This window comes from Eptatretus burgeri, chromosome 16 (assembly GCF_056783735.1).
Source record: "Eptatretus burgeri isolate ZD-2024b chromosome 16, Ebu_testis_v1, whole genome shotgun sequence".
NCBI lineage: Eukaryota > Metazoa > Chordata > Myxini > Myxiniformes > Myxinidae > Eptatretus > Eptatretus burgeri.
The window spans coordinates 24157585-24174739 of record NC_140976.1 but is presented as its reverse complement, the minus strand read 5'-3'; the positions used below and the strand labels follow the sequence as shown (position 1 = coordinate 24174739).

The following is a 17155-nucleotide window of genomic DNA, read 5'->3' as shown; positions in this document are numbered from 1 at the left end:
AACAGATAAACAAATAACATGTTTTTGAAGTGCAACATGCTGTCTTATGATGAAACCCTTCTATGAAGCAACAGGTAGGCACCGCTAGTATACGGTAGTTAGAAATTCAACTGTGATACCAGCTTAAAGTTTCTGGCAGGATAACTTAGAGATCAAGCAGGCTTAGTTTTTGAGAAACATGCCATGGGATCATCAGGTCTACATGATAAACAGATTGGCCAGTAAACCCTCTTCATGAATACTTGGATTTACAACAGCAGTTGTATTAAGATTAGTTCTGCTGGTAATTTAACCCAGGAACAGATGGATCATAGTTGACAGTGCTATATAGCAAAGCAGTCCTACCACTCAATAGTTATAGTCACATTTATGATGATGATGGCACTTGGTGGAGTGCATACCTTCACAAAGCTGAGCAGTTTACATTTTGTGTCCCACTGATAGGCTGGATCTGCATCCAGACCATTTGTCCTTGTCACAAACGAAAATCGAATCAACTTGTTCTTGTCACCTACCCACTCATCCACCAAGTTTTGTCACAACACGTCCACAACAATGGAAATATTATTTTATATATACAGTAGTTTTTGGCCCTACCTTTCAATCGTCAAACCACTTTAAAAATCCTAGCATCCAGATCCTCACGAAAATAGAATCAATTCCTCCTGGTCACACACCCAACCAGCCCACAACATTTCATCCAAATCCGTCCACAACTTTTTGAGACATCATGATATATATCGTTTTTGGTCCTGTCTTTCAATTGTGAAGAATCACTTCAAATAATTGCAGTATCTGAATCGGGATGCGGATCCTCTCCAAAATCAAATAAATTTGTCCGAGTCACACATCCAACCTCTCCATCAAGTTTCGTTCAAATCTGTCCAAAGCGTTGAGATGTCCTGGTCACAGGCAAACAAAACAAACAAGAAGATGTCTGCAAAGCACAGTACTTGCAAAATCCATCAAACAAATTTGACCTCAAAAAGAATTGGTGGTTGAATTCAATGACTAAATATGCAACTCCTCTTCAAATTTCAAGTGAATCGGATGAAAATTGACAATTTTAGAAATCGGTCTATGTTGACCTCAAAAAGAATTGGTGGTTGAATTCAATGACCAAATATGCAACTCCTCTTCAAATTTCAAGTGAATCGGATGAAAATTGACAATTATAGAAATCGGTCTATGTTGACATTTTGATCTATGTTGACCTCAAAAATAATTGGTGGTTGAATTCAGTGACATGAAATATATATCCTCTTCAAATTTCAAGTCAATCGGATGAAAATTGAGGAATTTCGAAATCTTACCGAAGTTGTTGACCTTTGGCCTATGTTGACCTCAAAAATAATTGACGAGTTGAATTCAGTGACCAGAAATATAAATCCTCTTCACATTTCAAGTCAATCGGATGAAAATTGAGGATTTTAGAAATACCAACTTAGTTGTTGATCTTGGGCCTATATCAACTTTTTGGTCGATGTTGACCTCAAAAATAATTGGCGAGTTGAATTCAGTGACCATAAATAGAAATCTTCTTCAAATTTCAAGTCAATCAGATGAAAATGGAGGATTTTAGAAATCTCACCGAAGTTGTTGACCTTTGGCCTATGTTGACCTTTTGACCTTTTGTCCTCAAAAACAATAGGCTTCTTCCTTCTGACAAATTCTACCATGTGGTGAAGTTTCGTGAAGATCGGTTTAAAATTGTGACTTGTAGTCGACAGACAGACAAACAGACAGACAGACAGACAGACAGACAGACAGACAAGCCGGTAAGCGAAATGGGTGGTCGCTACTTAATTGCATACTAGTCATACAGTTTTTGACGGATCGGGCCGAAATTTTTTGACAAAGAGGTTGATTATAGTGCGTATAAAAGCGCGGAAGCCGATTTTTGATTTTCAAAAAAAAAATAATATATATATATAAATATTTTTCGGGTTTTTTCAAAAATTTCAAAGTCCGTTGCTGAGCAACGGTGGCGTCCATAGCAACGGTGCTCAAAAGCATACAACTAGATCCTGGTATGAACCTACCGGTCAAGTTTCATCAAAATCGGTTGACTCCTCTGGCCTCCAGAGCTGTCCATTACATACATACAGACAGACGGAAAACCTGAGAATAACGGTACTCCAGCGACCACACAATAGAATAACAAAATCGACTGACGAATTTACTTGAAAAATCTTCGTTTTTGCAAGTAACAAACAGAGGTGAATACATGTATCCTCCGTCCACCTTCGGTGCCAGAGGTAATTACCCTATTCTTCACCATTATTCCTTTTGACCAAAGCACAGTGCCTTGTGAAATGGAAATTCGTTGGTCCCCATCTTATGATGGAGTGGGTATTTTTATTTTTTGCCTTCATTGACAACAATAGCCCATTTCTGTACCTCACTGCCTCTCTTTACAGGTGTTGTAGCATTACATGCTGAAACGTGAGCAGCTCGAAGCATTCTCTGAAAGTCTGCACAACAAAATTCCCAGGCAGGCCCAGAAGTCACAAAAAAGAATAGTGTTGAAAAGTGCTTTCCAAAAACAAAAACACTTTCACCAATTCTTTCAGTTCTTTCCTACTTCTGAGAAAAGTTTACAGTACCGTGCAATACAGCTTTACTGTATGAGCTACGGTCCTTCGAGGCAACCTGGCTTTCATTTTCTGGCAACCAAGGCTTTGTCATTCATCAAAGAACCTCAAGATGTAGATACTCAAAAACAACTTCTGAAACCTTGGCAGGCTCATTGGGAGCATTTAAAAAATAACTATAAAGCAACTCATAATGCAAAATCCATCTGCATCCGCTTTGTACTCCATCTAAACTTGGCGAAAAGGACAGTTAAAATTTTTTTTAATAACACTTTATTAATTTCTGTCCTCCATATTCTCATAATAAAGGTTTGTTGAAGATTTGATGACAAAAGCTCAATTGGTAACAATGTTATGGCCCGGACAGACACACCGAAGCTCAATCAAATGAGGAAACACTGAAGTGATTAAAAAACAGGGCGTCTCACGCTCGATGTTGTGTTGCGGCAGGGTGAATAAGGGCGAATAAATTCAGCCTGCTTACAGGATGTTTTTTTTACTTGCTTTGACTTTGGCCATTCACATTTTGACCAAATCTTTTATTATTTCCCCCATTTAATATATTTATAGAAGAAAGTTTGTTTGTTTATTCATTTATACATTCGGCCCCTGCAAGAACCAGTGCAACCAAACTTTGCAGAGCTTCTTCTTTCATCCAGAGGAAGGCCGAGGGCTATTTATGGATTTAAAAAAAATAATAAAAATAATAATCAGATGATTGGCCTTCATGCCTTGATGAGATATTGTGCGAATACACTCCCTGCATCTCCCCCCCCACCCCCCAGGAGCAATTGAGTAACATGTATTGTGAAGATCGTATGTTGAGGTTATGTATCGTGATTTGTTGTCAACAACACAAATTTAATTATGCTAGTGTTTACACGTGAACATGCTATTAAGAAGATCGCTTTACACAGGTTTATGAAAACACCTCTGTGTTCAGGTGTCGAGTGAGTATGTATTTAATTTTTCTGGGCAACGCCAGGTGCTTCTGCTCATAAAGTATTCTCATCATAAAGGTTTGTTGAAAATTTGCCAACAAAAGCTCCAATGGTAAAAAGGTTATGGCCTGGACACACAGAAGGATTGCAAAACCCCATCTGCCACTGCACAGGTGGGAGGGGCTAAAATACCTCAATGTCGTGTTGTTACTATGCCATTTTACTGCATGTAATTTCACTATCTGACATAACCTTTCATGGTAGGGTCATATCACCAAACAAGCATGAAAGGCTAGTCACCATCTGGCTTGTTTATATAGAGCTTCTTCTTCTTCTTCTTCTTCTTCTTCTTCTTCTTCTTCTTCTTCTTCTTGCATATGGCAGTTTGGCAGCCTGGTAGCTATCATTTTGTTGGGACACAACTATGGCACTGATGCTGTGCCCCTATACCAGTACACTGGTACTCATTTCACTGACCTTGGAAGGATGATAGGCTAAGTCAACCCCACCTGGTGTTAATTCTGCAGACAATGGCACTTGAATAATGATACCAAGGACCCTAAGATACCAAGCCAGCCACCCTAACCACTAAGCCAACACCAGGCTTACTATAGAGCGAAGACATTCCTGAGCCACAATGAGTTTATGATGGTTTTACACATTCATATGGAGCTCCATGGAGTATTGCTCCCCACCTAGGGCTGGTGCTCCTCATTCCCACCTTGATTCTTTTGAGGCAGTCAAAAATGCCCTTCCGCACCATTGTTATCTCAAAGCAGGAGGTGTATTCTCAAGGACTGTCACTCTCCCAGCAGTGGCAAGTTGTTCGTCTCCCTATTTTGTACAAGCTTACATCTCTCTTGTTCCTCCTGCCCTTTCCTAACTCTGTTGTCCTCAAGCCACACAAGATCACACGCATTCCTCAAGAAACCCACACATTTTCACCCTCCCAAAGTCCAGGCTGGTTGGTTACCTGCATTAATTTGCCCTCTTATTGTCCCGATTGTGGAATTGTTTCGGTGATGTGTTGCCTTGGCCTTCTCACTTCAGTCTTTCGAATGGGCTGCTCATTTTGCTCACCAATGCCCATTGTGCTAATCTTATCTGCTCACCAAACCAATGATATCTTGTACACACGCTTGTGATGCCAACCTTTGTTCATTGTGACAACCTTTGCTAATCTTTGTCCATTGTCCAGCTAACCAATGTCCACTGTGTTGCTACCTTTGTCCATTGTGGCTGCCCATTGTGTCAACTTCATGTGCCCATCCATGATATCTTGTCACAATGCTGATTCTTTCCCATGTTCTCCTCTTTCCAAGGCCATTGTCATTTGTTTTTTGTGCTTTTCTTCCTTGCATACGTCCACCCCCTCATACCCTTTGGTAGTTTGTAAACCTGCTGCCCTTTTTCCTTCAAATCACCCATGAGCCTCGAGTAGACCATTCATATATACTAGTATGTGCCCGTACGCGCGTGCCCGGACGCGCGTGGCCGTACGTGCAAAAAAAAACAACAAAAAAAACATCTTTCAAACCGCGAGCCAGAACCAACAACCACACAGGCTGTTCCTTTGCTCTCGCGTGCCCGTATGTGCGTGGCCGTACGTGCGCACCCATACATGCGTGCCCGTACGTGCCCATATGTGCAAAACAAAAAATTAATAAAATAAAATAAAAAAAGAATTTCAAACCGTGAGCCAGAAACAACCACACAGGCCGTTCCTTCGCTCTCGCGTGCCCGTACATGCAAACCCAAAAAATAAAAACTTTCAAACCACGAGCCAGAAACAACAACCACACAGGCCGTTCCTTCACTCTCACGTGCCCGTACGTGCGTGCCCGTACGTGCAAACCCCCCCCTCCCCCCCCAAAAAAAACTTTCATACAACCACACAGGCCGTTCCTTCGCTCTCGTAAACGACGACTGGATTGGGGCATTGTGTTTATCTATAAATGCAGATAAGAAATCGAGAAATTATTAGAATACAGTAAGTCATCACTATCCGGAAGTGGTGCGTGCCCGTACGGAATGTTCACATGCATTCCACGAACTATCGCTTGCATTGAAGTAACAACTGCTGTGATACTTACACACAGAGTTAATTAAAATCAAAATTAAGTTTACCTGCCTGTCTTTGCTTGACATGACATTCGCTGCCATTGACCATTGCCACTCCTACGCCACGGTAACTAAGGCACCGATCCCCATTGTAAAGGCCCAGTCACACCTTAACGTTTTAGCCAGCAATGGCAACGTATCAAAATGTATGTAAAACGCTGGCTTACGTTGAACTTTTGATGTTTTTTTTTAAGATTCGGACGTATTCATAACGGGCTGGTTGTATGCATAACATATTAGTAACGGACACAGAACGTTTCGTTGTCTTATAGATAACTTATACCAACGAATGCTTAGCCTGTTGTCGGCGTTCACAACCTACGCCCAACGATAGTCTAACGTATGTATAGCGCACTGCACGTATCACCGACGATGACGTGACATAGCCTATTAAAAGGCTGCCGCACAATGATTCAAATCATAACCGCCGGAGAAATGGAAGTATCAACATCGCAGTCAAACCTTGGCGATCTTGCCTGTGTATGCCGACTTCAGAAAAATGCGTCTAAAACGCCGGCGCACGTCGAATACGGTATGGGTAAGTTTGGTGTTCGTGAATAGAACGCTAAAGTACGCTATCATACGTCGTAGTAAGTGGAGTACGTCTTGTAATTATAAACGTGTTAAACATTTTCCGACGTACTTGCCGTATGACACACGTTCCGCTTGCGATGGAAATAAGTTGTACGCATGATATGCGAACGTTGGCACACATCGACAAAAGTTACTTGTAAGATGCTCATAAGTCGAAACACTCAAGGTAATGGTTAGCGTCAGTGTTCCAGACTCCCTGTTTTTTTTGTTTGTTTTTTTGCTTCGGTATGACGGTGATGTTGACACTTCGATTTCTAGTGCGGTTATGATTTAAATCGTTGAGAGGCAGCCTTTTAGTTATATTATATTATAACTGCACTACAAATCGAAGTGTCAACATCACCGTCATACCGAAGCAAAAAAACAAACAAAAAAAGAAAACCATGGAGTCTGGAACACTGACGCTAACCATTACCTTGACGTGTTTCGACTTATACCTTATATTCGATTTGTACCTTACAAGTAACTTTTGTCGACGTGTGTCAACGTTCGCATATCGTGCGTACAACACGTTACTCATAGGTTACAAATAAGTTTCGGGTACGCTAAACATTACCTCGACGTGTTTCGGCTTATGAGTAACTTACAAGTAACGTGTGTCAACGATCGCGTAACGTGCCTACAACTTATGGCCAGCGTTATGCGGAACGTGTGAGTCATACACTGGCACAAGTCTTAAAATTTCAAGCATGGAAAATTTGAGGACAACCAAAAAGTACAACGTTTAAAGCCAGCGTACTACGACGTATGGCAGAGTTTTTCAGCGTGCTCTCAATGTTATCAAAACTTACCCATAACGTATTCGACGTGTACCAGCGTTTTCGACAAATTTTCCAAAAATCGGCATAAGCTGGCTAAAACGTCAAGGTGTGACTGGGCCTTTACCGGCACGGCACGTGACGTCATCGTCGGCCGGCCGCGCACCGGCCTATGGAGCCATGCCTACGCAGCAACGTGTCCTTTCATTGGTTGGTAAATAAATGGCCATAACTTGGGAACCACTTGTCCGATTAATATTGTTACGTTTGAGGGGGGGGGGTATGCATTCAAAGGGTAATTAGGATGTTTAATTAGGTATGCCATGCTGTTCGAGTTTACCAGGATCTCGATGTAATAAGTAGCAATTCAGTGGTGATAAGTTGTCTAGTAAATGTTCATTTCTTCAAGGGGGGAAATGATAATTGTCACGTAATTAGATAGGGACACGGGATAGGGTAAGTGTGTCTGCGTAAACCCCTTTTTGGTATTCTCTGGAGACTGGCCGTGACGTCACAGGACAGTGCAGCGGATGGCTCCGCCCCGTGATCACGATTGGCAGAAGGCGACGGCGGTGGGCCAATAAACGGCTCGATTGGAAGTGACGAGGACAGGAGGATAAAAAGGTTCTGTTCGGGGTCGAAAAGGAAGAGGAAGAAGATTACAACTAAAAGATCGTGTTTTTTTGGTGGGGAGGCTGTTGCGCGGGGAGCATCCTTGTTGTTGTGCTGATTCGATCGTGTTTTTCATCATGTCTTGGAGCCTTGCTGAGCCTCGTGCCTCAGCTTGGTTGGCTCTGGGGTTCTGCTGACTCGGAGTACGGGGTCGAACGGCGGGCGGACCTGCCTCCCTCTCCTGCTCGCAACTTGGCGCCAGAACTGGTTCCCTGGCGGCTGTGAGCGGACTTGGGCCAAGACCAGGAGGTCGACAGCACCACGGTTTCTCCTGCCCCCCTGACGAGAGCAAGGCCAGCTCGTCCGATGCCGATCCAGGGACAGTTGCGTCCAGACCACGGTCCAGCCTGACCACCAGAAATAGCTACGTTTTATGTGTGTGTGTGTGTGTGTGTGTGAACTTGGCGCCTTAGACGTTTGAGATCTGTATATTCATTGGAATTGTCTGTGTTTTCCCCACGCCCGATCCCACACCATCCCGTCGAATCGCCCCGGATCCCTCTTCTTGCCGAGTCTTGTTATTTCTGGTAATAATAAAAACGAATAAACATCATCAACTCAGTGAAAAGTGACTCGTGCCACCTTCCTCGTCCCGTTTGCGGTAGAGCGATTAGAACCGCCATGTTTGGGTTATAAATAAATAAACCGCCTCCATCGTTTCGGCTCATTCTATGTTGGCGGGACTGTTCAAGTCCCGTGGAACAAGAGGAACCCAAGTCCGCTCACAGCCGCCAGGGAACCAGTTCTGGCGCCAAATTGCGAGCAGGAGAGGGAGGCAGGTCCGCCCGCCGTTCGACCCCGTACTCCGAGTCAGCAGAACCCCAGAGCCAACCAAGGTGAGGCACGAGGCTCAGCCAGGCTCCAAGACACGATGAAGAACATGATCGAATCAGCACAACAACAAGTACGCTCTCCGCGCAACAGCCTTCACACCAAAAAAACACGATCTTTTTGTCCCGATCTTCTTCCTCTTCCTTTTCGACCCCGAACAGAACCTTTTTATCCTCCCGTCCTCGTCACTTCCAATCGAGCCGTTTATTGGCCCACCGCCGTCGCCTTCCGCCAATCGTGATCATGGGGCGGAGCCATCCGCTGCACTGTCCTGTGACGTCACGGCCAGCCTCCAGGGACTACTAAAAGGGGTTTACGCAGACACACTTACCCTATCCTGTGTCCCTATCTAATTATGTGACAATTATCATTTCCCCCTTGAAGAAATGAACATTTACTAGACAACTTATCACCACTGAATTGCTACTTATTACATCGAGATCCTGGTAAACTCGAACAGCATGGCATACCTAATTAAATATCCTAATTACCCTTTGAATGCATACCCCCCCCCCCTCAAACGTAACAATATATATATATATATATATATATATATATATATATATATATATATGTAAAGAGTTAACAAATATAATATTCATATATAACAAAAAACATACAACCGAAGAGGCCATTTACACATTCTGCAATTATTGCTTCTTCAATCGCAGTCCTTCCTTTTCATTTATGCAAATTTCACCTTAAGTTTCTTTCTTTTCCATCTTGATGTGATTTTTCTTTTCAATGATCTGCAAGTCAATGACCAGGGTTGATATTCACTGTGGTCTTGCATGCCATGATGTTTCCCAAGGTTGACTTGATATTTCAGAGAGTTGCGCATTGTTCGAACCACAAAGTATTGCATTCCAAAGGGCGTAATAATTATGTAGAGAATTTCCAAGCATTATGTGGAGCAGTGATCATGATTATGAGTATTTCCAAGCCGTCTGTAGAACCTACCATTCCTACTTCCTCATGGGCTGCCAGTGACTTGATTGTGTAGCCTTGTGTATGTGTGATGAGCTGTTGTATAGGCCTGCTTCCAAGAGTGGCAATGAGTTTGTCATGGTACATGGTACAGGCTGGTTTATGGTGCTTATCCGAGTTCTTAATGATGCTTAATTTGCTTGTGTGCAAATTTCATCTTTTCCATTCCTTTTCCCACATTACTTTGCAGATTAAGGGTGCACCCTTGGATAACAGGTGCACTCAATGCAACTGAACACCTTTCTGTTCTTATTAATCCCCTACCAGTTTCAACAGAGGGGACTATAGGTTTGCTCGCAGTCTGTCCGTCCATCTGACCTCTGGTTTTCCAGCCTTTTCCCCCATAACCTTGAGCATAGTCAACTGAAACTTGGTACAAGGCTTTATTCCCCCCCCCCCCCCGGAGGGAAGGAGCGGGATATTGTAATCGTCCGGTTTATTTGTTTGTCTGTCTGTCTGTGAGCAACTTTACAGCAAAACGGCTTTAGCAAACACTATCAAATTTAATCCACAGGTGGGCAATGAACCTTGGACGACCCCATTAACTTTTGGGTCCAATGGGATCAAAGGTCAAGGTCACGAAAAGATCAAAATCGTTTTTCGCTCATAACTTCGTCAAAAATGATCTGATTTACTTCAAACTAAGCTTAACTAAGACTAAAATATTCCTTATAATCAACATTCAGGTTAAGGATGTATCAAATTTAAATTTGATCCCCAAAATAACTTTATGCCTTAAATGGGTGGGATTTGTTGTGCCTGGTTATGATAAGTTACAGAATGAGTTTGAGTTTCAGGGAGTGTCATCAATGTTTACACAGTTATGCCTTTTTTGGACTGAAAATATCACATCGGAAGGTGACTTGTATTGCAAAGCAATTCTCGCTCTTGTTATACTTGATGTCAGTTCATCTTGCATATGCTTTTCTCCCCAAAGCACCTGCCACTCTTCAACTCGAAGGTCACCAAGACTGGGGTGGGGTAGGAGTGAGAGGAGGGGGGACCTGGGCTTTGCTTCGTCTGCTATTTTATCTTTATCGGTGTTGTATGGGATTGGGAACGCGATAACAGAGGGCTGGGAGCATAATGCCATTATTGGATTGATAAACTTTCAGCCACTTGAATGAGTTTGGAAAGCATCACACAGAAACACTTCACTGGGCTGGTTGAAGGCGGGGTTTTCTTGAAGACTATGGGATTTTGGAGGAAGTCGGTGGCGCTCAAGATTTTCCAGCACTGGATGGAACTCTTCCCTGTGCGAATGAGACATTAAACAGCCAATTCTTCTTCTTCATTTGAACTTTGTTTACTCTTCCCTGTGGGAACTGATGCTCTGAAAGTGGGCAATGAGACTGCCCCCTGCCTATTTCTATTGTCTGTTGATGATGATGATGATCATGGTTGTTCAAATCACATATTTTGGTGGACAATTCTTGAAACTGGAAATCAGTGCTTCCTTGTAATCTAGAAACACAATTATTATTTTCATTTCTAATACATCGTATCGTAGCAAACTTTGCACACAAATTACCAATATGAAGTTTGCGGATTTCCTCTCCCCATTTCCCCTTGTACGTCAGATATATTCCTCTTCCCTCCTCATCCACTCAACCTCTTTTTGTTTGTCCTCACTTTGACCAAAACGATGCAAACGTTCCATTTACGGTGTTAATTTACAATCATGCAGTTTTAGTCTATGGTTAGATGGACGTGCTGTGTAATGGACATGTCTACAAGGTAAAGTGTTTTTCGCTTAATATATTATCATATAACGTGGTGTATGATTAAAGTTATTCAAATGTAGTGAAAGTTTAAATAAAACTAATAATTATATAAGTTTCAATAAGGATATTGCATTGCTGTGTTGACTGACTGTCTGGACACAACTTTGAGGTTGTAGGTCCTTTGATGTTGAGTGATCTACTGATGTGGACCTGCGACTGGAGTTGTGAATCTGCTGTTTGGAGAGGTTCTGGGCTGAAAGGATCGAAACCTCGATGAAAAACGGTGCCCAGCTGATGATCCAGGCAGTTGGGAAATCAATAAATTGCTTATAAATTAAGGTTATAACTTCAAATAAACTAGCTTTTGTAAGTACTTACCAATACATCATATATCTGTGTTTGTGTGTTTATATATGTGTGTGTGTGTGTGTGTGTGTGTGTGTGTGTGTGTGTGTGTGTGTGTGTGTGTGTGTGTGTGTGTGTGTGTGTGTGTGTGTGTGTTGCTATGTCCAGCTTCCTTCTTGGGACGATGGTGCAGTAATTGGTCTTTATTTTGATTATATAAATATAGATGGACATTGCATTATAAAAGCTAACATTTATTGGCGAGGCTTAATGCAGTGACAACAATCAACAACGACCAATTGCACAGAGTCACCGATGGTGTATTTTCAAATGAATACAACTGAATTATAAAGGACAATGAGCAAGTGCAAACACGTTCTTTTGTGCTGCTGGTCATCCATCATTGACTTCAATTTGTCAGTCTGTGGGCCACGATTCCCCTCCAAACCCTCCCTCAAGAGTGGTAGTAAATAGTCACTTGCTTCAACATATAGGATTAACCAAGACATGTTTTACAACTTGCTTTGACTTCATGTTATACCATTCTAACATCCACACAGTTAACTTGTACCATTACACTGGGTAGTTTTCCATTGCCTTCCCAGCATTGTTTGTCTGTGCTCTATCCTTTTAAATGCTGAGTATCAAGCAAGGAAGCAGCATGTACCATTCAAAAAAAAACAAACTTACGTTTGAATCACTGACCTCCCACACTCAGAGTGAACACTCTACTAAGTCTGGTCCACACAGTCAGTTGACTAATAATGTGATTGCTCTAGAGAATTTGCACATTTAGTATTGCGAGTTTAGAAAATTTATTGGTCGAGATTACTATCCTGCCTGTGAAGTGTAGAGCGGGGGTTAAGCAATTGGTTCACTGTCTACAGATGGCAGTCTATGATCGAGGAAATACTTACATTCAGTTAAATTTTAGATTTTGAACACCATAGAACACATTAATCAGAGCATGAACTGGAACATGAACCTGCAGTTTTGCATTACTTTGGCTCTGAATTTAGCAAATTGTATGGAATCTCGTCCCGATCGTGCGTGCGCAGAAAGGACTTAGATAATTTTTTTTACTCTGTTTGCCTGTCTAGCAGTCAAACAAAATTTGAAAATGATTCAAAACAGGAAACGCACTGTTTTTAGGAACGTCATAAAGGACACAAACAACAGGCACAAATAACTAATTTAACGTGTTAAATAAGGTTGTGTAAAAGATGCTGTATCAACAGTGGTAAACTTCTAAAACTTTTATATTTCTACAGCTTTTAAAAACTTTTGTTTTATTTCAATTGAATTATATACTTGAACACTGGAGAACATAAATTACCTTGCAGGGACTTCCAAAAACCTCCAGTTTTGCATTATTTAGACAAAATATTACGCCATCTCGACCGATCAAATTTGCCACTCTCATCGTTGGGGAATATCGAGATTCAGACGAAATGACGGCTTGTAGGAAATCTAGATTGTGCTCAAAAATGCAAAGCAAGAGTTTGAAAGATCTGTCCCTTTTTCTCAAAACTGTGGGGTAAGGTGTTCTATGGACTGTAGTTTTTTTTTGCTTTCATAAATTTTTTTCATATTTAACTTAGGTCACATTGTTCGCAATTTTGTCTATACTAATATCTGTCTCAAAGATTTAAGTCCATGTCATAAGCATTCCCGTGTGAATGTCGACAATATGAATCATACAAGTGGGGAATATGGAGGGGATTTTCTTGTTTTGCCTCAATGCCATCTGGATGTTCTTCGAGCGTAGCTACGTGTATAATGAATAATCATTAAAAAAAAAATGGTTGGTTTATTTCTGATATGGAAATGTAGTCCTTAGAGGCAAAGCCCATCTATATTTGCAAGTATGTATGTGGTTGGTGCGGGGAGGCGGGGAGGTGGGGACGGGGGGGGGGCCTTAAAAACGTACATTTTTGAAAGCAGCAAGTGAGGTGAAAGGATTGTCTTAAAAAAATAACAAAGGCTGCCGAGATGGATACGCAGAGGGGTTTGGTTATAATTTCGCCATGGCTTTGAGACCACTCGATTTATTGTTAGATTCTGCTCAATGTGGATCAAATTGCAAAAGGCAAGTTACATTCACCAAAGTTCTCTCATGCTGAATGTTCCTGTCAAATTCTAGTTGAGAACTTTCTTAAGAGCACGCAGCTTCGTTCTGGGAGTTCATTTCATACTGGATGTGCTGAAGAAATGAAACTGCATCCTCTAAGTCTTCAAGTTGTGTGGTTTGGACCTTGTTTCTCCAGAAGTTTTGTAACATTGAAGGATTGCATTATCACCTCTTTTTTTTTCATGGGAAGGAACATTGCTGTGCACATGCCGAGGCAGAGGTGGACGATACACTCAAGACCACAACTTTAATGTGCTCTTGTTAAACGTGCCCGAAGGACTCTGAAGACTTTTTCTGGTGTGCATGTGCGCATGTGGGTGTTTTATGTGTTCTTTGGTGCAGAGTTTGGGAGCTTCCAAAGCATTTGAAGGAGGAGATATGCTGAGTGTATGGCCATTGTTAGCCAACAGAAGTAATAATGGTAAGAATTTTGAATTTGGTGAATATACCGGCTTGCATTCATTGTCTTTTTTTCAATTTCCAGAAGCGGGTGTAGCAGCCGAGACGAATTGTTTCCTTTGTAGGATGTCATACTCTGTATCGCAACTACCAGCAGCCTGCAAAGCACGAGGACGATTGTGTTATATTTGGATCCAGGCTATAAACTAACCATAGAGTCAAAGTTAAGTCGTATGCTCACCTGTTCTGTCAATGTTTGATAATAGTTAAACAAGAAAAAGGGTGGTTTGAAGAGATTTGACTTTAAGGGAATGACACCTCTTCGAGTTGTTGTCTACCTCCATTAATAACAATAGGTGAGGACAAATGAGCAGAGTTACAAACTTGCAATGCCCTTATAAATGATTCCCTTGTGCAGCATTTAATCAACTTGCCAAGCAAATAGGTGGGCTTTGATGATCACCCTCGATCAATGTTATGTATTCCACCAGCAGCTGTTTGCCAATTTTGAGTTAGATCCACTCACCGAGCTCTGGGCTAGATCCGCTCACCGAGCTCTGGGCTAGATCCGCTCACCGAGCTCTGGGCTAGATCCGCTCACCGAGCTCTGGGCTAGATCCGCTCACCGAGCTCTGGGCTAGATCCGCTCACCGAGCTCTGGGCTAGATCCGCTCACCGAGCTCTGGGCTAGATCCGCTCACCGAGCTCTGGGCTAGATCCGCTCACCGAGCTCTGGGCTAGATCCGCTCACCGAGCTCTGGGCTAGATCCGCTCACCGAGCTCTGGGCTAGATCCGCTCACCGAGCTCTGGGCTAGATCCGCTCACCGAGCTCTGGTAGATCCGCTCACCGAGCTCTGGGCTAGATCCGCTCAACGAGCTCTGGGCTAGATCCGCTCACCGAGCTCTGGGCTAGATCCGCTCACCGAGCTCTGGGCTAGATCCGCTCACCGAGCTCTGGGCTAGATCCGCTCACCGAGCTCTGGGCTAGATCCGCTCACCGAGCTCTGGGCTAGATCCGCTCACCGAGCTCTGGGCTAGATCCGCTCACCGAATCTCAAAGCAACCACTATCACCAATGGATAACAGTTTGACAGGCTATTTCATTGCAATGACTGAAAGTTGGGAAAGTTGAACAAGAGCAAGATTTAAAACTTGGAAAGTCTGAAATTCCATCAGCTGCAAGTTACGAGTCAGAAAGCCGCAGTGCGCATGGGAAGCGAGGGAACACGTCACGCAATGAAAAGGTCTTGCAGAGTCCATATGAGAAGAGAAACAGGAAGATAAATAGACGAGCACAATGCTTCTCTTGGGATTATATGATGTTTTGGAACCAAACAGAAAAATGAAGGAATCACGTTTTGGAAGTGGATGCACATGCATTCGCCTTGTGCACATTTCACGATAGTGACAGCAAGGCAGTTCAGCCTTCATCCTTCTCTGCATTCCTTGATCCCTACTCATGTTGATCACAAATCATTACCATATACTGCCTGTGCTAGAGTTTTGAAACTTGTGAAATTTAATCTTCACAAATTTATCCTCCCAATGTAAGCAGTCTCATGATATCTTTAAAAAAGGCACAATTACATAAAAAAAAAAATAGGACAGACAGTGTTAACGTAGCTGTCAAAAGACATGCTTCAAGATGCAGCCTCACCCTGCTTGAACCATACCAAACAGCAGTTTGATTTTAATTTGTTTCCTCGAAATGAATCGTGCAGTAAAAACAGCGACCTGTTTCGTTAAGAGTAAACACATGCATTTATTTACATGCTGGATAGAGATTTAAGAATTTGATAGATCTGTATTTTAAGCAAGGACTGTCGAACAAATTTCATCTCTTGTTGGTTGCATCATAACTGGTGCGGAGCTGCGCCACTAGTGGTGCCATACCCTTGCACCCTTTGATGCAATCAATGCCCTGCCCACAGACGTCATTTAGAGGTCGATCTGGAATCGAAGCAAAATTTGACAGCACAAAATAGAATGTGCTCTACCTCTGAGCTACCCCACCAGCCCCAAGAATGTTAGAGCTGTCAGAGACTAAAAACGAGGCTGAGAGCTCAAACACCTCTTAATATGATAACATAGTGAGAAAGCTCATCCTTTAACGATCCGTTAACCCGGGCAGGGAGTGGGGGATGCACCCACCGTACAACTGGTCCAGGAACAGCACGGATGATCCGTTACTCGTATGCAGCACAAGTCTGGCCGTAGAGAGGAATATGAGCACAGTGAGGAATGCCACGAAGCTTCTCACCCCCAGCTTTCTCACCGACAGCATTCTGCTGGACATGCAACTGGCATTGAGATGTACTCCGTGCACATCCGGCTCAGGAAGTGCCTGGCACGGATAGCCGATGGGCTCGGATGTAGCGTCTTCCTCGTACTCGCTCCACCACCCACGGTTCCTTTTCTGCACAGCTCCCTGCGGTCCCCGCCCACTTCTTTTCGCTTATTTCCCCGCCTTTCGAGATAAATCTTCTTCTTCTCAAAGACGTGCTTTGAACCTTTTTTAAACCATCGTTTAAAAAAACATCAGCAACGTCTATCACATGAACCATAGTTTATTCAATTCATCCATTTATGTAATGCGTGTAATCTGGCTGGGACAATTAAGTTGTCTCATGATAAAACAGTGACTTGTGTCGATGGAACGAAATTGAATTGTACAGTCGACGCACATTTATGCGATCACTTGCCCAACGCGTTTTGCATGCAACCGAATCGCCTGGAGGAGGACGTTTTTGAAACAAGTTACAGTCAATTGTTTATATGGTTGCTCACCGTCGAGCCAAAGCTTTACTAGTCTACTTTCAAGTTATCCGAGTGATTTGTCGTGATTTATTTCGTTGTGGGCACACGTATGAACTGCGATTGCTTGTTGCAATCCTGATCCTGCACGATTTGTCCTCAAACCTCAACTCCTGCAAAGCACAACAAAACTCAAACTTCTCTTTTGCTGTCGCAGACGGTTCGTAGGACAAATGGAGCGAGAGCCTTGAACTTGGCATATATTGGGCTAGATCTTTTGAGTGTCTCGTCTGAGAACTTTTT

At 42.7% G+C, this 17155-nt stretch overlaps 1 protein-coding gene across 1 annotated transcript in view; it reads right to left on the bottom strand.

Moving 5' to 3' along the window:
- Nucleotides 1-16547, bottom strand: part of UST (uronyl 2-sulfotransferase) — a 113019-nt gene extending 96472 nt beyond the window's left edge. Inside the window, exon 1 of the mRNA XM_085859653.1 lies at nt 16250-16547. Coding sequence (XP_085715779.1) covers nt 16250-16394 — 145 coding nt within the window. The 5' untranslated portion in view covers nt 16395-16547. The remainder of the gene's footprint in view (nt 1-16249) is intronic.
- Nucleotides 16548-17155: the final 608 nt, after the last annotated feature.